Source organism: Mirounga angustirostris, unplaced genomic scaffold (assembly GCF_029215605.1).
Source record: "Mirounga angustirostris isolate CCGP_5_RB_7025 unplaced genomic scaffold, mMirAng1.0.hap1 SCAF_13, whole genome shotgun sequence".
Taxonomy (NCBI): Eukaryota; Metazoa; Chordata; class Mammalia; order Carnivora; family Phocidae; genus Mirounga; species Mirounga angustirostris.
Genome location: NW_026991721.1, coordinates 57586868 through 57607845, shown reverse-complemented (window position 1 = coordinate 57607845; position 20978 = coordinate 57586868). Strand labels below are relative to the sequence as shown.

Genomic DNA, 20978 nt, shown 5'->3' with positions numbered 1-20978 from the left:
ACTTTTTTTTTTTTTTCAGGCTCAAAACTTTTTAATGGGAGAAATACTTACAAAATGGGGAAAAGGAAACTTGGGGGGCAGGGGGCGGGGGGGGCAAGGAGACAGAGACAGACACATCTTGCCACATACAAGGAATAAATGCCTGAAGGCGATGAGAACTGTGGCAATTCAGAGTATTCTTTTATTCTATGGGTGTGGTTCTCAACCTGCCACACCCTGGAATCACCTGGGGAACTTTAAAAATACTGAAATCTGGACCCAAATCCAGGTTCTGATTTCATTGATCTGGGGTGCTGGCCTGGGTATCAAAAATCTCAAATGCTCTCCCAGTGATTCTAATATGCAGCAACGTTAATAACCACTGGCCATGTGCTTTCCAGGGTCACACCTGACTCCCACTCCCCCACAGGATGCAGTAGGTCACGGCACAAGAACAATTCTTTTTTTTTTTTTAAAGATTTTATTTATTTATTTGACAGCAAGAAAGACAGCAAGAGAGGGAACGCAAACAGGGGGGAGTGGGAGAGGGAGAAGCAGGCTTCCCGTTGAGCAGGGAGCCCGCTGCAGAGCTCGATCCCAGGACCCCAGGATCATGACTTGAGCCGAAGGCAGACGCCTAATGACTGAGCGACCCAGGCGCCCCAAGAACAATTCTGATCCATCACAACATCTGGGGAAAGCTAAGTTCTGAAAATTATGAAATTCTTGAAAGATAAATTATTATAATTATGAAAAATTTTCAAAGACATCAGAGGGCTCTAGAAGCAATAAGGACTAGGTCTACAGTTCTCAAAGTTGGATCCAGGGATCCTTGAGTGCATCCTTTCAGAGCATCTGTGAGCTCAAACTATTTTTATATCAAACTATTTTTATAACAATACTGAGACATTATTTACCTCCCTTTTTCACTCCCTTTCTCTCACAACAAATTATAGATTTCTCCCAAGGCTACATGATGAGGAATATCATAACAGATTGAATATAGATACTAATGTAAGAATCCGGTAGTCTATTAAGCCAAACATTAAAAATATTTACAAAATTGTAAAAAAAAAAAAAATCATTTCTCACTACATTTTTTTATTTTGAAAAATGCATTTTTCAAAAAATATTATTTGTGTTAATATATAAAGAGTTTAGTATACTTATTTTAAATGAATTAGTAAATTTTTTAAGATTATTTGGGTTTTTTTAGTAATCTCTACACCCAATGTGGGGCTCAAGCTCACGACCTTGAGATCAAGAGTTGCATGCTCTTCTGACTGAGCCAGCCAGGCACCCCTGAATTAGTAAATATTTTTTAATTTTCCTAGTTCTAACTTCTAACAGGGTAAATAGCAACATATCGCCCCTTTAAAAATGTTCTTTGAGGTCCTAAATTGTTTGTAAGAGTAAAAAGGTCCTGAGACCAAAAAGTTTGAAAACCACTGAATTAGATGAAAAATCCAGAGAGGGGAAAAAGCCTTTCTAAAGTGAGTTCACAACTGTCAGCCATTTTCTTCCTTGGAGGCTTTTGATGGTTCTGGGTCAGAGCTGATAAATGGGCTCAGCACGGGCAGTGCAACTCCACTGGGGCCCAGAGAAACCAGGTATGATACTGATATGACAGACTGGAAATTGAGATGTCCCAAACATACACCCCGTTTTCTTCATTGAGCATTTACTGAGTTCTGAGGCTGTGCAGGAGAACACGTAGCTAGGCCAAAGGGTGGAATAAAATCTCCCACAATTTCATAATACTTAGGAAACAAAATATTGCGGGAAGGAAGGGACCTGCTTCAAACACACTGCTGGTCCTTCCCTCCGAGCAGGAGGCCAAAGAGCTAAATTAAAATCCTCCCAGTGACAGACATGAATTTCTCATGGGCTCAGGAGAAAGAAATCCACCAGCTCTCAAGAAAAAGGAAGGGATGTGCCTGAGAAACTGGGACAAATGACTGCTAGACCAAGTCTTACTAAACCTACAACCCAGTTCCAACATGGCTCAATTTCTGATTGGCCTGAGGTGATTAGGTCCTCATCCTACATACCTAACAGGAGAAAGGGGGTGGGGGGGAGCCTTTATTTGAAGGAGGATAAAATCATCTGGGGCCTGTTATTGTTTTATACACACTGTCCAGCATTTACTAAAAATAAATTACTAGATATGAGAAGAGGCAGGAAAATATAACCAATAATCAAGAAGAAAAATAGGCAGTCTCATAAGTGATCCAAATGTTAAAGAGTTACCAGAAAAGGACTTTAAAATAACTATGACTGAAATACTAAAGAAAATACAGAAAAGATAGATACAATAGATGAAAAGATGGAAATTCTGGGCAGGAAAATGGAATCTATAAAAGAGTAAGATGAGCATTCTAGATCTGAAAACTACAGTATCTGAGAGTAGGATCCCACTGGATGGGTTAAACAGCACAATGCTCACAGCAGAACACAGGATTGGGGAATCAAAGATAAATCAATAGAAAATAACCAAACCAAAGCACAGAGAGAGAGAGAGAGAGAAAAAAAAAAAAAAAAAAAAGACACAACTAAGTAAGCATAAGAGACGAGTGGAATCCAGTGAAAAGGTCTTGCATGAATACTGGATCCCCAGAAGGAGAGGAGGGAATGCAGCAGAAGCACTCCGTGAACACGAAAGAGCATGTGCATTCTGCGGTTGTCTGGCGAAATGATCTGTATGTGTCCATAAGGGCAAACTGATTAATCGTGTTTAAGTGTTTTACATCCTTACTGAAATTTTGGGCTGCTTATTACTGACAGGGGTGTTTTACAATCTCTAACTCTGATTATAAATGTGTCTATTACACTTTTAGTTTCTTCAACTTCTGCTTTATATATTTTTTAACTATATTGTTAGATGTATGCAAATCAAGTGTTGCTATATGTTACTGTTAGCTTCACACATGTATCAGTTTTGTCTCCAGTAACACTTCCTGCTGTAACTGCCTGCTTTGTCTGATATTAATATAGCTACTCCTGCTTTATTTTCTTCTGTGTTTGTATCCTATATCTTTTCTCATCCTTTTACTTTGAACCATTTTGTATCCTTAAAGTGTATCTCTTGTAAACAGCACATAGCTGGGTTTCGTTTTTTTATCCAATCTGACAACTCTTTGCCTTTCAATTGTATTGTTTGGTCTGTTTACACAAACCAAGTCTCAACATTTGAAAGAACTGAAAACATATAGTATCTGTTCTCTGACCACAGCAAAATTAAATTAGAAATCAATGAGAAAGATAACTAGAAAAGTCCCCCAAGTGTGTGAAAATTAGGCCACATACTTACTCTAAATAACCATGCCCCCCCAAAAAATTTGCAATAGAAATTAGAAAATCTTTTAAACTGAATGATAATGAAAATATGAAATACCAGAACTTAGTAAATGCAGCAGCTAATGCAGTGCTGAGCTGGGAAATTTATAGCTCTAAGTGCCTATGTTGGAAAACATTAAAGGTTTAAAATCAATAACCTAATTTTCCACCTCAAGATGCTAGAAAAAGAAGGGGCACCAAGCTGGCTCAGTCAGTGGAACATGCAACTGTCGATCTCAGGGTCATGAGTTTGAGTCCCACGTTGGGTATAAAGACTGCTTAAAAATAAAATCTTTAAAAAAAAAAAAGGCTAGAAAAATAAGAGCAAGTCAAAAAATTTTTTCAAAGTGCAAGACATCTACACTGAAAACTACAAAACATTGCTGAGAGAAATTTTAAAAGGCCTAAATAGGGGCACCTGGGTGGCTCAGCTGGTTACGCGTCTGCATTTGGCTAAGGTCATGGTCTCAGGGTCCTGGGATCCAGCCCTGCATTGGGCTCCCTGCTCAGCGGGCAGTTTGCTTCTCCCTCTCCCTCTGCTGCTCCCCCTGCTTGTCTCTCTCTCCTTCTCTCTCTCTCAAATAAATAAATAGAAACTCTTTTTTAAAAATTAAATAAATAAATAAATAAATAACCTAAATAAATGACAGGATAAACAATGCTCGTGGACTAGAAGACTTGTTTGGTTAAAATGTCAATTTTCCTCACATTAATCTATAGATTCAAAGCAAAAACAAGAAAAATCCCAGCAAGACTTTTTGCGGGGGAGTAGGGAAGAGCAGTAGAATGACAAGCTAATTATAGAAATTCAAAGAACCTAGAAGAGCCAAGGCCATCAATAAAGGTGGAGAACTTACTAGCAATATCAAACCTTAGTAGAAGACAATGTGGTACAAGGATAAACAAACAAGGACTACATAATAAAGTATCTACCTGAAAGAAAAAGAAACTTGACTTCCTACCTCATATCATAGACAAAAACTAATTTGAAATAAACTACAAACCTAATGTGAAAAGTAAAACAATAACACTTCTAGAAGAAAATTTAGAAAAATATCTTGGGGAATGGGAAAGATTTCTTAAACAGGCCACAAAAAGTATCAACTGTTTAAAAAAAAGATTGATTAAATTGGACTTCATTAAAATCAAGACCTTCTGTTCATTAAAAGACAATACTAAGAGAGCAAAACACAAACAAACAAACTACAGGCCCAGAAGGGGTGCTTAAAAGATATTCTGGGGGCGCCTGGGTGGCTCAGTCGGTTAAGCCTCTGCCTTCCGCTCAAGTCGTGATCCTGGGTTCCTGGGATGGAGCCCCGCATCGGGCTCCCTGCTCGGCAGGGAGCCTGCTTCTCCCTCTCCCTCTGTCCCTCTCCCCACCACTCAGGTGCATGCTCTCTCTCAAATACATAAATCTTAAAAAAAAAAAAAAAAAAAAAAAGATATTCTATATCTTGATCTGGATGGTGGTTATACAGGTACATGCTCATGTAAAAGCTTTCCAGCTGTATATTTATGATTTGTACACTTTATGTAAATACTTCAATCAAAAAAGAAACAAAATAACTGTTTACACCTGTTATCCCCTATTCCTTGACCTTTTTTTTTTTTGCAACTTCCCCACTACTCTTATTGGTAAGACTCTATTGACTCTTGAAGATATTCTTGGAGCCCGACTTCCAAGTCCTCTCTCATGAAACATTCTGGCCAGCCTTCTGGCCCCTGCTCTTCCCCCTCCCCCACCCCCGAGCGCATCCAGGAATTTGTGCACTCTCCTACCTGCTCCAGCTCCTCCTCGGCGTATTTCTGGCGGCTCCGCTCATTCTCCGTACCCTCCCGCAGCTCCTTCAGCCGCTGGGCTTCCTGCTTGGCAAGGTTGATCTCATCACGCAGCTTCTTCTCCAGATGGACCTTCTCCACCTCCACTGTGCGGTGCTCCTCTTGGGCCTTGTGCAGCCTGGGGGCGATGCAGGGAGCTGGAGAAGGCCAGGCAAGGGTGCCAGCCCATACGCCACAAGTCGTGGCATCAAAGAGGAAAATGAGGGCTCTGGCACTGAGAATATATTCTCCCTATTTTGTTGACTGGCTCTGAGTTAGCTCAGGGCCCAGAGAAACCACAGTGGCTACCATAGCTCTTATGTTGGCCATCATTTTGCTGCCAGTAATCAAGCTAGGTCCCTGGGTATGTGATTCCCTCCTCTGAGGTGGCGCACATACTAAGATCCTAACAACTACTAGTTTACAGGGTATTTCCATGTGTCCCCCCTCAGATAATAATGTATCATTATCAGCCTAGGATGGTCCGGATTTAAGACTTAGGGAGGGGAAGTAATTGCAGGTAGAACACAGACTAGAATTCCAATCTGTATGAGTCCAAGTCCCATAGTTATTCCCCTTCTCCAGGGCTATCTGGAAGGTTCAACAAATGTAGAATACCCTGCAAGCTATCCCAAAGATCCAGAGAAGGCACAATGGCTGAGATATGACTGGGGTGGTGGCAGTGGGGATATTTAGGGAAGACAAGAAAGGAATCATTGAGCAGCAACTCTTGGAGTCCTAAGGACCTGTTCCCAGAAGCACAGAAAAATGAAATTCATGCCAAAGGGGCTAGGCAGGGCTTGGGAGAGCCCCCTGCTGCCCCCAGGCCTGAGTTTCCTTTCTGAGTATCTTTCATGGTGGGTAAGATCTCAAGGGCTCAGTTATAATGAAAATATACCTTTATACCCACCCACACATTCCCTCTGTTCACTGACAAAACCACCCAGCCTCCTTCCCTCCTCCCTTCCTTGCTCTACATACCTATGCTAATCCACCCATTCATTCATCCATTCTTTCAACAAGTACTTCCAAGTGTCTACTGAATGCCAAGCCCTGCACTCAGTCCTAGATATATGGAGATGAATGAGAAAATTGTCCGGGCCACTGGGGAGCTCATGATCTAGCCCAATATAGACAAGTAAACAGTTAACTATACGCAGTGTGATAAGTTCTATAAGAGAGAGAGACCTACAAGCTGTTGGATGAGCCCAAAGGATGGAGTGACCAACGCTGCCTGAAAGGAGTCAGGGAAGGTGAGGCCTGGGCTAGACGCAAAAGAAAGAGTAAGTTTGCTAATCCCTCTGGAAGAAGGGAAGGACTTGGCCACGGTCAGGTCTTCCTATCTTGGTAAAAAAACACCAAGTGACAGGGGACCAGGGTAGGAGGGGAAAGGATGATGAAGAAGACAGGGCTCTATGGCTTAGCTACAGATGGATAAGCTACAGAACAAAAGGAGCCCTCAGAAAAGAGCACTGACCACTGAGTTAATTAAGTAGGTGAAACAGAAAAGGCAGAGAGAGAACAGAAGTTCTGAAGACAGAACTCAACCTCTAAAAACTGCCAAGTCCAGATCTGTCAGTGGCTGAAGTCTCAAACGAGGTGGTGGGACCAGCAGGGAGGGACGAGGGGAAAGTCTAGGCTGCAAGCTTCCTGCTGACAAACTGCGGGTTTCTGCCCACTCTGTCCCTGGAAAGGGAAGTTGAGCCTCCCCGACGTACACACCAGGTGGCGCTACAGGCACAGCGAACAACAAAGCCGAGGCGCCATTTTCTACCCCCTCTTCTTCCCTGGCTGGATACCCTCCTTTACCATATTCTTCCACCACCCAACTTCCTGAAATTACACCATTAGGGATTCAGTTCTTCACTGAAGAGCAGCCTCTTCAGGAAAACCTATGATCTGTCTTGTCCAGATAATAGGGAACTCTTTTAAAGTAGAATCAAAAAACTTGACCCACTTTTATAGTCCTAACGAGACCTGGTAGAGGCGAAGACCATTAAGTACTACGGGCTGCAGAAATGAGCAAATACACGCGCAGTCAAGCCTCGCCCCACTCCATCTCCTCCACAGAAGCCTGAGCTTCTTGAAGGCAGCGGTCGGTTAGCCTTGTAAGTAAGACAATGAGGCAGCCTGCCCGCAGGCCCCAGCTCTAAGTAGCTATGTGACTAAGGGCAAGTCCGTTCCTTGTACCAGGCCTGTTTCTTCATTTCTAAATGGGAATCAAAATCCCTGCCTCAAAGAATTATCTCGGAACCCAACGAAATCCTACCTGGAATGCACATGTAGCATTACATTTATTCACCCCAAGTATCAGGAACTCTGTAAAAAAAAAAAAAAGCTCTGTGGTGGCTGGCAGCGCAGGCCCGGTAAAGTAAGGAGGGACGAGGAGGTGTGTGGACACTGTCAGAGGAAGACGTGTGTGTGCACGTGTGTAAGCCCGCCTCCGGGTGTGCACGTGCATTCGTTCCTCCAAGTGCCACAGCGGTCATTAAGCTCTGGAGGCCTTGGGAGTGGGGAGGGCTGGGAGCTTAGTTTTATCCCCAAACTTGGAATGTCTCCTGCCTAGATTCTTTGCCTTTGGAATGGAAACAGTACATGCTTTTCAGACAAATGAAGAATGGGGACTGCCCAGACAGCAGCTTTTAGCCCCCAGTTGGCAAAGGGCCCAGGAACAAGGGGCCCAGAAAAGTAGCCAGGAATCAGCTCAGAGATAAAACTCCGCTTGCCCCTTAGAAACCCAGCCAAGAGACAGCACCCTGTGGGTGTCAAAACTCCTGGCTCACTACTTCCTGTTATGTGACCCTAAACAAAGCACTCACCTCCTCTGAGCCCTCATCTCTTCAACTCAAAACTAGGGATGATAATAGTACTTACCTAACACAGTTGTGGTGATTAAAAAATAATGCATTTAAGCAGTTAACAATACCTAGCTCATAAGAAATCCTTTCCCCGCCCTCCAAAGAAAAGAGTATCTATCATTTAAAAGTAACAGAAAAGAGCCAGATGTCATTTCCTTTTACATGGATTCCTGCAAAGACTTCCCAACTAGAATCCCTAAGCTGCCAGAGTAAGTTTCTAAAAGACAGTCCTGAAGTAGGTCCCTCCTCTTCTCAAAAATAAAACAAAGCTGGGGCACCTGGGTGGCTTAGCCGGTTAAGCATCTGCCTTCAGCTCAGGTCATGATCCCGGGGTCCTGGGATCGAGTCCTGCATCGGGCTCCCTGCTCAGCGGGAAGCCTGCTTCTCCCTCTGCCTGCTGCCCCCTCCCCTGCTTGTGCTCTCTCACTCTATCTCTCAAATAGATAAATAAATAAAATTTGAAAACAACCACCAACAAAGCAAAACACCAAATACCTGCATTAACGCTCTATTGCCTTTTGCATCTTACTAAGACTTATCCATGTGAGGCTTAAGGTGCCAGGAATCTGGCCTCACTCTGTATGTTCAACCTTAACTACCAGGACCCCCCTACCCATCTTTCAAGGTCGCCTTCTGAAGTCCACATCCACTCATCTCCTGCCTCTGTGCCCTTCCTGTTCTTAGAGCCCTCATGCCATCAGTGGGCACAAGTCACTGCACTAAGCGTGTGCTCACTGCTCCTTTGTCTGTGTGTGAGCTTTGTTGCCCCAGGAGCAGTGAATTCCTCACAGTTCCCAGCACAGACCTGGTTCCTAGATGTCAGAATGTACGTGGGTTAACTGACTGACTGACTGACTGACTGGCACCTTCTTTTCACAGCTAGATTTCCTACAACAGTCTTTAAGCCATGTTTTGTTTAAACAGAATCCGACCATCAGATCTAGAAGGCCATTAGTGTTCTCCTGGTTCAACCCCTTCATACTACTGACGAGGAACTCAGTCCCAGAAGGGGAAGGGGATTTACCCAAAGTCACATAACAAGTGAGTACTTAAGAGATTTAGATTCCATACAAGAAAGAACTACAAGTATTAGGAAGACAGATTAGTGAGATTTTTTTTTTAAAAGATTTTATTTATTTATTTGAAAGAGAGAATGAGAGAGAGAGAGCACACGAGAGGGGGGAGGGTCAGAGGGAGAAGCAGGCTCCCTGCCGAGCAGGGAGCCCGATGCGGGACTCGATCCCGGGACTCCAGGATCATGACCTGAGCCGAAGGCAGTCGCTTAACCAACTGAGCCACCCAGGTGCCCAGATTAGTGAGATTTCTTTAGGGAACAGTGAGTAACAGTTAATTACAGGAAGGACAACAGTTCAGACGCCAGAAGGAGGATAGAATGGGCAAGCCGTCCAACCATGGAAGCTCAAGATCTCTGACAGAAGTAAGCTCCTGCCCTGGAGAGGAGTATTTGCCTGCGCAAAAGCAATGGCAGGAACCTACAAGCAGTTCTGGAAGTGTGGTAGAGCCCAGCCCCGTCAGCATGTGTCGGGGGCGAGATGGCCCACAACCCAGGTGGAAACAGGAGGCCCCCAAGAGCAGGAGGCACCACAGCTGTGGGGATGGGGAAGGGCCTTACCTTTCCTGAAGGTCATGCAGACTCTGCTCAGCTCGGTGTAACCCCTCCAGATCCTTCATCATCTTCTTCATGTGCTCCTTTGAGTACCGGTTCTGGATGTAGGCGAACCAGCAGCCGCCCACACCAATAACTATAGACACCACCAGCATGAAGTCCTTGAGGTGATTATGTCGGGTCACTGCCAAAGAGGAAGCCATAGTGAGACAGTTGCCCACTGCACGCTCAGCCTTGCAGACTCCACTGCATCCCCTCCTGTGTGAAGGCTTCCCACTCCAGAGCACTTAGTTGCTCTTCTTAGACACACACTTGCCACACACTAGTATACTAAGCTCTCTGCCTATTTTGGAAAAGATGAGAGGCCCGAGAGCGGTACAGGAAGCTTATTAAATCATACTTCCCTAAAAATGAGTTCCTTCTCAGGGCATCCCAGCTACCCCCTGGCCTACGATGAGCCCACGCGCCCACATGCAGTGGCTTCTGTCTGGAGGGATAAGCAATGCTAGAGTGCTAGAGTGGGGAGAAGGGGATGGTTGGTAAGAGTATAAAGCAATATCACTAGAGCTTGAGGCCTGGCTGTGGGACTGAAGTTCCTGCAACAGCCGGGTCCCCTGGACAATTTGCCTATTCTAGGTACAAGAGGCAGAGCCCAGATCAGGTAAAGGTCTGCAAGGCCCATCTGTGGAAGAGCTTTTCTAGGCTGTGGGCTCAATCCAGAGACCAGGGAGGACAGGAGGAACATCGAGAGGCTGGAATATATAAGACACTGCACGTGCCAGGAATAGAGGGGCAGATCCACCTCCGGAGAACGCCTGGCGGCAATGTGGCAAAGTGCTGGTGGCTGGGGTTCAGAGCAAAACTGAAAAGCCGAACAAGGAACAACACCAGAAAGTAAGTACAAAAACCATGTCCTGAGAACTGAGCCAAGCAGAAGAGGGCCACTCCTGGAGCCTGCCATTGTTCCCAGTCTATCAGATCTGGGCTCTGCGCCACGGCACAGGAGACCTGAAGAGACACCATAAGGAGAGCAGGGCTGCTCCCGTGGCCCCTGCCTGCGTTGTTCTCAACCTGGGATGGAGCAGCGGTGGGCTCAGAGGAGCTGCAGATGTGGGAGTCAGGGCAGCAGGTTACCCTCAGGTTGAGGATGGGGGAGTAGGACTGATAGGATCCCAGGGCCTAGTAAGGACAAGGGGCTCCTCAGTAGACGGATTCTTGTGCCATCGAAAGCAGCATCCTGCACTGAGTCTTAGGGAGTCTGGCTTCTCTGCTTGCCTCTGCCTCATCCGGATCTCTGCTTCCTCAGCTCTAAAATGCATTGTCACACAATTACTAACGAGATCAAGCACACAGTTATGAATGAGAGTGCTTTGAGGTGTTCTGGAAATCTTCAGATAGACATTTCCAGTAGGTAATTAAGAATGTGGATGTGGAGTTTAAAGAAGAGGAGAAGTTTAAAGCTGGAAGAAGAGGTGAGGATTATCAGGTCCCTTCAGTAGAGCCCTGGATGGAACCCCACAATCCTAAGGGAATCTGTGATGTTAATTTCATGTGTCGACTCAACTGGGCTAAGGGGTGCCAAGAGAGCTTTCTGGGTCTGTCTGTGAGGTTGCCTTCATAACAGATTAGTATTTCAATCGCTGGACTGAGTGAAGAAGACTGTCTGCATTAAAGCACCCTCAGGCCACTGACAGCCTGAATAGAACCAGAAGGCGGAGGAAGGATGAATTTGCTCTCTCAGCTTGAGCTGAGACATCCATCTTCTGCCGTCTTATATCAGCACTCCTGCTTGTCGGGTCTTTGGACTCAGACTGGGACTTACAGCAGCTGTCCCGATTCTCAGGCCTTGAACTCAGACTCAACAGTACCACTGGCTTTCCTGGTTCTCTGGGTGTAGACGGCAGATCATGGAGCTTCTTGGCCTCCATCATCACGTGAGCCAATTCCTATAATAAACCTCCTCATATCTATCTATCTGTCCATCCATCCATCCATCCATCCATCCATCCATCCATCCATCCATCCATCCAGGTTATGTTTCTCTGGAGAACCCTAATACAGAATCTATAAACCGATATATCAGAAAAAGAGGGGAAATGAAGAATCTAGTCCGTGCCTTACTAATGATATACTTCTCTCCATCCTAATTTCATTCCCTTTCTTCACTTCCTACCACCTGCTCAGCCTACTACAAGTCTAAAGTGATGTTTCCATTCCTTCTCCTCTGACTAGGATTCCCTAACCATCCCACTCTTTGGACAGGTAAACACGGGTTATCTACTGCTATCTCAGGGACTCCCTTGTGTGTTTTTCAACTTTCATGCTGCTTGCCTTCTGATAGTCTGTGAGTTCCTCAGGGCCAAGGCACAAGACTTACTTCTCTCTATGGTGGCCCCGTACTTCGCACAGACCCTGACCAGAGCAGGTACTCAGCAAAGGTGGAAAGGAAAGAAAAAGGGAAGAAGGCAGGCAGGTTTTAGCAGGAAAGGGGGTACAATACAAAGTCCGTGTGAAAGGACAAGGAGAGTACAGCTAGCTGGCCTGAGAGCCCCTCCACAAGGTCCGCTCTCAGAACCCACCCCACACCCAGCGAGCACGGCCAGGGCAGACGGACCTCAGAGCTCTCCTGAGAGCAGCTGCGGCTGGCTAGGTGAACAGAGCTAAGCCAGGGAATCTGGCTAGGACCTGGGTGGCAGAATTCCCAGCCTGAGTGCTGCAAATAGACTTTAGCAAAATGAGGTCACCTGTTAATACAATCAGGCCTGAAGAAGGGAGGACGGTATAACAATGAGATGCTACCATGTTAACAGAGGCAGGAGTAATGGTGAGAATTTTCAGGGTGCAGTTAGCATTGAGAAAGCGAGCCTCCAATGATTATCACTTTCTGGAAGAATCCCCTCTCCCAATCTATTCCCGCCACCTTCTCCACTGCCCACAGTACCCCCGCCGCCCCTGACTGCCACTAGGAATTTCTTTGGTCATCTGCACAGACGTCTGTGCTGAGGTGTGTGGTTAACCGGGAGGAGCTATTCCTCCCGCTTTCTGGTTACAGCCCAAACAGTGCTTTCGCTGGCTCACCAGTCCACACAAGACACTCCACGGTACTCTCCCCACCACCAAACTGGGCCAGACTCTTCTCCCATGTCCCCTGTCTTATAGTTCTGAAGAGGCCCAGCCTCCTTCTGGAAAACTTCTAGCATACATTTCCTGACACCTGCTCATTGCTAGGCCATATGCTGAGTTATGACGACAGATGAACAAAGCTGTTTCTACCCTCAAGGAGTTCCCTGTTTAAAGGGTAACAGGAAAACAGATTGTTATTTAAAAAAAAAAAAAGGCAGGTACAAAGGGTTATAGGATCCCAGAGGAAAGTAAGAGGGAAGGGTTGAACATGCCTGGGAAAAGGCTGGAAAGGCATCCTAGAGAAGGCTTGAAAAATGAGTTGAAAAACAAAAGAAAAAGAGGGTAAGGTAAGGATAGAGCTGACAGAGAAGAAAACAAGCTTTGCTGGAGAGGAGGTACTCCCACTTCCAGGGGACTTCTCCCATTATCTGAGCTGCTGAGGAAGGAAGACAAGGTGTAGGCTTGCCCTTCCTCTCCACAGCCTCCCCACCACCCCAGCAACTACTCTGCAGGCCCCTCTCCACACCCTTCTCAATACCCCTGCTAAAAGCTCAAAGGCTACACTGGCCCAGGATTAACCACAGTAGGCAACACTAAAAACAGTAGCTACCATTTATTTAGGGGAAATTAGGACATAGGGAACTTTACAAATGTACCCTAGGTCACAAAGCCACTGAATGCTAGAGCCAGTCTGCTTGATTTCAAATGGAATTCTTTATACTCTATCTTGCTTGCTCTACCAGAAGTGGAGAACGGGACAACACAGTACCAAAAACACTGAAATATAAGCCACAGACCGGGTCTGAGCCATGGCTCTGTCATTTAAGAGCTGAATGACCTCTAAAAATTCCCCTCATCACCTGAGTCTCCATTTCTCTGAGCAATTCCCTGCAGAGGAGGAAGAGCCCCCAAGAAAGCTGCACTGCCAGAGTGAGGCATCCGCCGAGACCCCACAGCAAGCTGACTGGGGACCCCGGGTGTCAGAGCACACCTAACCTCAGACCGTGGCACTGCTGGGGGCCCGGACAGATCGCGCAAGCCTAGGCCAGCTCCGCCAGCGGAGGAGACTGGAAGGGCGACGTGCTGCGCTGTGGCCACGGTGGGAGGACAGAGATGCCTTCTACTGCCAGAAAATGGGCCCTGAGGCACTCTGTGCTGGGCCAGTCTGATCCGTCTTCCCCCTTCCCAAGCTCGGAGGCTGCTGGGGACAGAGGGGCCCTGATCACTCCGCAGACCTTCCCGGCTCCTGCACAACAAACCTCTGATTTGAGATTTCTCAAGCTTCGACTGATGGCAGGAATTTCATTAAGGCTGGGCAAGGCAGCCAGGGCTGGCAGCTAGCTGTACCTGGCCCCGGTTCTCTGGGGTGCTTATCTACTACCTGCCTCCTGGTGAGCCCGAAGAACCACAGCCTTAAGAACTCACCCTCGGCGCACAACCACCGGCCATCACGCTAAGTCCTGCGTGGGGTTGGGCAGGGAACAGCACTGAAGCAGGGATTTTAGCCCATGCTCAGATGGGAAAACAGAGCTGGAGGGACACAGATCAAGGGATTCTTTGCAGGTACCCACCACGCACGGCTCCATCCTTGCAGAAGTCTCCTGGCAAAGAGCTTCCTAGTATTTTCCTCAGATTCCATCTGGCAATCTTCAAAAATTTTCTTTAACAAGCCATCAGTAAGAAAGTATTAAAACAGTATTTGCCATCAGGACAGCTGCTAGATTCCAAAAACCTTAGCTCCCAGGAGAACACCCAGTTCTATCAGAGTCTATGAAGGAGGGAGCCAGTAAGAGCCTTAATGACCAAGCCCATCTTACAAACAAGGAAACCAAAAACTAGGTAGGAGAACTGAATTGCCAAAGGTCACTTGATAAAGCAAGGGCCAAGGACCGATTCCTAAAAGTACAGGATACAGACAGCAGCGGAAGGAACAGACTTCCTGTCTTTTATCCTTTTACCAGGACACTTATCAATCAAAGGGTTTCCTCTCAAAAATCACGGAATGTCCATCTGAAAGGAATCAAAGATCCTTTAGTTCAATTGTTTCATAATACAAATCAGAAAACACATCCTGAGAAAACCGACCTATACAAGGTCATATAGTGAGTGGAAATTTGCAAAAGAGACCAAGGTACTTTACTTTCCTAAATTTTATAAGGAGTTCTCTAAATGGAAGTCTAAGAGTTACAAAAAATCAAGCTCTACATGTTTTATTATCATTGAGATATAATTCATATAACCGAAAATTCACTCTTAAAATGTGCAATTCATGTAGGACGACCATAGGTTTGCAGACAAATAAACCTTGTTCTGAATCCAAAAAAAATTAAAAATATTAAAAATAAAATAAAATGTGCAATTCAGGGGCGCCTGGGTGGCTCAGATGGTTAAGCATCCGATGCTTGGTTTCAGCTCAGGTCATGATCTCAGGGTCCTGGGATCAAGCCCCACCTCAGACTCTACACTCAGCATGGAGTCTGCTTGAGATTCTCTCTCTCCCTCTGCCTCTCCCACACTTGTGTGTTCTCTGTCTCTAAAATAAATAAATCTTTTTAAAAAAAAATTAAAATAGGGGCACTTGGGTGGCTCAACTGGTTAAGCGTCTGCCTTCTGCTCAGGTCATGGTCCCAGGGTCCTGGGATCGGGCCACACTGGACTCCCTGCTCAGCAGGAAGTCTGCTTCTCTCTCTCCCTCTGCCCCTCCCCCTGCTCATGCTCTCTCCCTCTCTCCAAATAAATAAATAAATCTTAAAAAATTAAAAATGAAAATTCAAAAAGTACAATTCAATGGTTTTATCATATTTACAAGGTTGTGCAACCAATAGCACAATTAATTTTAGAACATTATCATTACTCCAAAAGAAACCCTAGCAGTCCCTCCTCATTTCTCACTTCCTCCAGCCTCTGCCAGCCACCCATCTGTCTTCTGTCTCTGTGGATGTATCTCTTCTGGATATTTCATATAAATGGAATCATACAATAGGTAACCTTTTACGTCTATCTTCTTTCACTTAGCATGCTTTCCAGGTTCACCCACGTTGTGGCACGTATTAGAACTTCATTCCTTTTTGTGGCTGGCTAACAGTCCATTGTATTTATATACTACCACTTACTTAGCCATTTGTCCACCGATGGACATTTGGGTTGTTTGCAGCTTCTGACCACTGTGAACAGTGCTGCTCTGAATATGGATATATGGACTTGAGTGCTTGTTTTCAATTCCTTGGGTACATTCCTGGGCTATATGGTAACTCTATGTTTAACTTTCTGAGTTGTTCTATGAACAACCACACTGTTTTCTACAGTAGCTGAATCATTTTACATTATCATTAGAAATGTACGAAGAGTCTAATTTTTCCATACCCTTGCCAATAATAGCTATTTTCCACCTTTTCTTTGTTTTTGTTTTTAAGGTACCTATCCTAGTGGGTGTGAAGTGTTTTCTCAGCTCTCATACCTCTGTTCTGTCTATCTCAGAAACACTGTTTTCTGCTGCCGTCTGACTCCCGTAGGTTAGGTCACATGTAAGCTGTAGGCTATATGAAGGTAGCCTAGGAGAAAATACCCCTCCCATCCTGGTATCAGTCTAACCTGCTACACTAGCCCCTCTTGCTGGCTCTGACCCCTGCACCCATTACCCTGCACCTAGGACTCTAGTTCCCATGCTCTCCAGCCCCAGCTGATCTTTCCAGGTAGAATCCTTGCCTACTTTAACCTGAAGTTTCTAATGCACGCTTTCAGATATGGTAAATCCTATCTCGATACAGAACAGTAACAGTCTGATAATATGTCTCAGAAGACTAAAGAAGGCTTTCAGGCTGCTAAAGGCCTCCCCTTCCTGGTGGGGAACAGAGGAGAGCTTCTGCAAAAGTAGCCTAGCTTTTACTGCTAGGTTTGATTCTTCTAGTGTTAAGTGTTCTTGCTGGTGTATACAAAGAGAAGGGTGTAAGCTGTTCATGGGAACAGTCTAATAAAGCTCCTTTCCATCTTTCAAGACTCAGCTCAAGAATGATCTTCTCCATAAAGTTTCTAGGACTCAAACTGAAAACCTGTCCCTATTTTGTGCTCCCAGCTGAACTCTGAAAGACTTCCATGATAGTTATAACACTGTATTTGTTGATCATTTACTCTATTGTTGATATGCCTATCCCCATTTAGATGAAACTTTTTTTTTTTAAGATTTTTTTATTTGTCAGAGAGAGAGAGCACAAGCACAAGGGCAGAGGGAGAGGGAGAAGCAGACTCCCCACCGAGCAAGGAGCCCGATGAGGGACTCGATCCCAGGACCCTGGGATCATGACCTGAGCTGAAGGCAGATGCTTAACCGATGAGCCACCCAGGCGTCCCTAGGTGGAGCTTCTTGAGAGCAGGACCCTGTCATTTATACTGGTACACAGCAGTTGCTCAATAAATGTTAGTGAATGAAAGGCCTTTGCTCAGTAGTGGGCCTCACGTAAACGCTAGAGCCATTCATTGTGTCATTTATTCAAAACTTACACAATGAATGGTAAGCAAAAATGTGTCCTAAGACCAGAAAGAAAGAAAGAAAAACAAGCAAGAAAAGAGAAGAGGAACAGGAAGAGGACGAGAAAAAGAACATCAGTCTTCGCCCATATTGCTTTGTTTCACATTTTCAAAAGGCACAGACCGTCTGGAAAAGGCATAACTAGGAAAGTAAAAAAAAAAAAGACCAGTGGTTGTCAGGGGTTGAGGGGGAGGGAGGGATACATAGGTGGGGCACAGAGGATCTTTAGGGCAGTGAAACTAGCCTATACGATACAATAATGACGATACATACACGTCATTATACATTTGTCCAAACCCATAGACTGTGCAACACCAAGAGTCAACTCCAGTGTAAACTGTAGACTCTGAGTGATGGTGGCAATTGTTACAAATGTACCACTCAGGGCGGGGGGGGGGGGGGGTGCTAACCATGGGGGAGCTATGCATGTATGGGGGCAGGGGCATATGGGAAATCTGTGTACCTTCACTCAATTTTGATGCAAACCTAAAACTACTCTTAAAAATAAAGTTTATTAAAAATTTTAAGAACAGGGCACCTGGGTGGCTCAGTTGGTTAAGCGACTGCCTTCGGCTCAGGTCATGATCCTGGAGTCCCAGGATCGAGTCCCGCATCGGGCTCCCTGCTCAGCGGGGGGTCTGCTTCTCCCTCTGACCCTCCCCCCTCTCATGTTCTCTCTATCTCATTCTCTCTCAAATAAATAAATAAAATATTTAAAAAAAAAAAAAAATTTTAAGAACAAAAAAAGTACAGACCCACCCACCTCTATTGAGACCAGCTTGGGCACTTGTCAAGCCAAACGCACAGATGGGAAAATGTTCTATAGTCTCCGACCCTGCCTGCTAGCTGGCTTCTCCGGACTGCTTCCTGGTTCTATATTATTCTGCTGCTGGCTTCCTCAACCAATGCCAATAGCTCCCAAAGGGCAGGAAGTGGGCCCTAGGAGCCTACTTGGTGAAGGCTAATTTTCTAAGAAATCTTACCACTTTTGTTCCTCCAGAGTTCACTTGGAATAAGGAAAAGGACGGCAGGGTTGGCCATTCCCACCTTGCAGATCTTCAGGAACTGAACTACCTAATTCTCTCAAGTAACCCCTGGCTGAAGAGACTACTCCTTCCTTAGGCCTGAGTGTCTCTATGATTCCATGGAAGCCCACCTAGTCCTCTGTGGCTGGTCCAAGGACACAAGGTATTCAGCAATCAGTTCATATGCTCTGCAGGTCCACAGTGAAAGCAAGGAACAGCTAAATGGCATTCAGACCCTACGGGTTACTTATTATCCCTGAGCATACCTTTCATATTTCAGCTTTTGTATTCTTGCTCCAGTTGTTTCTTCCACCTAGAATGTTCTCTCCTGCCACCTGCATGGAATAAAGCCCTACCCATCCTTACAGGCAGAGGTCACATGCCACCTCTTCTATAGGATGCCTTCTCTATCCCTCCGGGACCTCAGAAGCATTGTGTACCTCTCTGGAACATTCATTTTATCCCTTTAGGGCAGAATATGATTCATCCAGATCTTCCTCTGGGGTCCAGCACAGCACTGGCATGAAGTAGGTATTTTCTTAATGTTATCTAATGGATGGACCTTGCCATCTGGCTGGATTAAAACATAAGACTATTTGAGAATTCATATTTTCATTTCTTAGTGGAAAGAGTGGAAGGTATGCCTTGCAGGTATGCCTAAGAGACCCAGGACCTCAGCCTAGCCACCCCAACAGCCTTGGGTTCCGTGGCACATCAGCAGCCCTTCTCTCCCCAGGACTCACAGAGAGGAGGCCCAAACAGCACTGTGTCCAGGGCCTTCAGCTGCAGCTTCTGCCGATGGCTCCGGTCTGTCATCTTCAGCACAGTCCCTGTCATGGTGGTGTTGGTCACAGCAAGCCTGTTGAAGCAAAGAGGAGGGGCTCAGTTTCCTTCCAGTAAAACCAGGAAGGAGACTGGTAGGATTACCCACCTCCTCCAGGAACACTTCCATGACTTCTAGCTCCTGGTGATAGCTCCCCTCTGCATTCTAGAACACAGAGTCTAGACCAGTGGTTTTCAACAGGGAGTAAGGAGGGACATATAACGTGTACCGAGAATATGTTCACCCTTCTGCCCATGTCCACCATCTCCTGAGAATCCTACTCTCTGAGGATTATCCATCTGTGACCATTGCCACCCCCAACTGTAAATTTTCTGTTCTGTTTCTCCTGCCAGGGATTATCCATTATACACGTGTCCCCACACTCCCACCATTTGTAAATGCATTCTCCTGCCCAATCCAGGTCAAAACATCGTGCCACGTGACCCAGCAATTCTGAGGGCCTCTAATCCTAACCGTCGGCCTTAAGTATAAACCTGCTGATGACAAACATTGCATTAGTGTTGTTATCTTGTATTTGAGTCACTGCAATTTACTCCCAGATTATTGTAATTTTTTATGACCTTCAACATACTCTTCATGATAACTCTAATAAGAGAGGGTCTGTAAACCAGAAAATGACCCAGGAAAAACTGGACTTTGTTTCTCTTCTGCTAGAACACTGTGGGTATAGGAGGAGACGGGTATAAGATATGAAAGGTTATCAATGCACTGGTCTGGGCCCCACATGTGAGCATTTACCACTATCCTACTCCATGAAGGCAGTGCTCTTTTCTGATGCATAGCTTTGTCTCCCCAGGTAGAAAAGAGGCCTCTGCCATCGTGGTGTGTGATTTACACTCCTGCCTGGGTACAGGAGCAGCAACATCCTTCTCTAGCCCTGGGAAGCAATCAAGGCCGCCTACACGAGAGGCAATGAGACAAGGGGTCAGGAGATCAAGCTTCTGGTCCCTGCTGAGTCAGCAACTCACTTGTCTGAGCATAAGCTGCTTGGTCTCTCCTCTGGGGCCCCATTTTTCCTTCTGTGTAAACTTATGTAAAATCAGATGCTTCCTACAAGCCTGAGAGTTCTCGGGGTTCCTCTTTGGAGAGAACACTTCTACCAGGTGTACTGGCCTTCATCTAACTCATCAAAATAAGTGTCATCTTTTCCACAGTCTATTTGTCAAAGAAATCTAAGAACTGGAATATTATTTATTTCTGAGCAATGAGAGAAACGAGAAAGGAGCTGACATTTACTAAGCAACTACTGTGTATCTTGTTCTGTTCTCACACTTTACATACCTCATTTAGTCCTCTGACTTTAAGAACACAGTTCTATCATTAGCTCCACTTCACAGATAAGAAAAGTGAGACTTAGAGTTGAGTAACTTGCCCAAAGTCACCCAGCAAGTAAATGGCAAAGGCAGGAAATGAACTCAAATCTTCTAGATTCTTCCCATTATACCATGTTGCCTAGTGGCGGGCTGAGAACCATTGCCACTCCATCCCACACGCCATGCACCGAGGCTCCATGCTTCCTGCTATCACTAAGGTGCCACAGCTTGGCTTCCTCTACCCCTCTGCCTGGCCTGGCTGGGTCTGGTCTTAGATCTAATCCTAGCTACAAGAAGGCTAAGTGAGCCCATGACCTGAGAACTGACTTCTTATCCTATGTTTGAGTTTTAATCCAAGCCATAGCTATTCCTCAAGATGGAATGAGCCAGGAATCCACAAGGCAATGCTGCTATTTCCATGGGTAATGAGAAAGAAACCTAAATCCTGGAGCTTCATGGTCAGTCATCTATTTAAGGGGGTCTAATGCATTTCTTTGTCCTCAGAGCCCAGGAGAGAACCCTGCCCGGGG

General features: G+C 45.6%; 1 protein-coding gene across 4 annotated transcripts in view; it reads right to left on the bottom strand.

The window, feature by feature from the left end:
• The window catches only part of STIM1 (stromal interaction molecule 1), a 188220-nt gene that overhangs the window by 12789 nt on the left and 154453 nt on the right, over positions 1 to 20978 (bottom strand). For all 4 annotated transcript variants that reach the window (XM_045894291.3, XM_045894292.3, XM_045894293.3 and 1 more), the window contains exons 5-7: positions 19035 to 19150; positions 9625 to 9802; positions 5095 to 5272 (exon numbers count right to left, since the gene is read on the bottom strand). In XM_045894291.3, coding sequence (XP_045750247.1) covers positions 5095 to 5272; positions 9625 to 9802; positions 19035 to 19150 — 472 coding nt within the window. The remainder of the gene's footprint in view (positions 1 to 5094; positions 5273 to 9624; positions 9803 to 19034; positions 19151 to 20978) is intronic.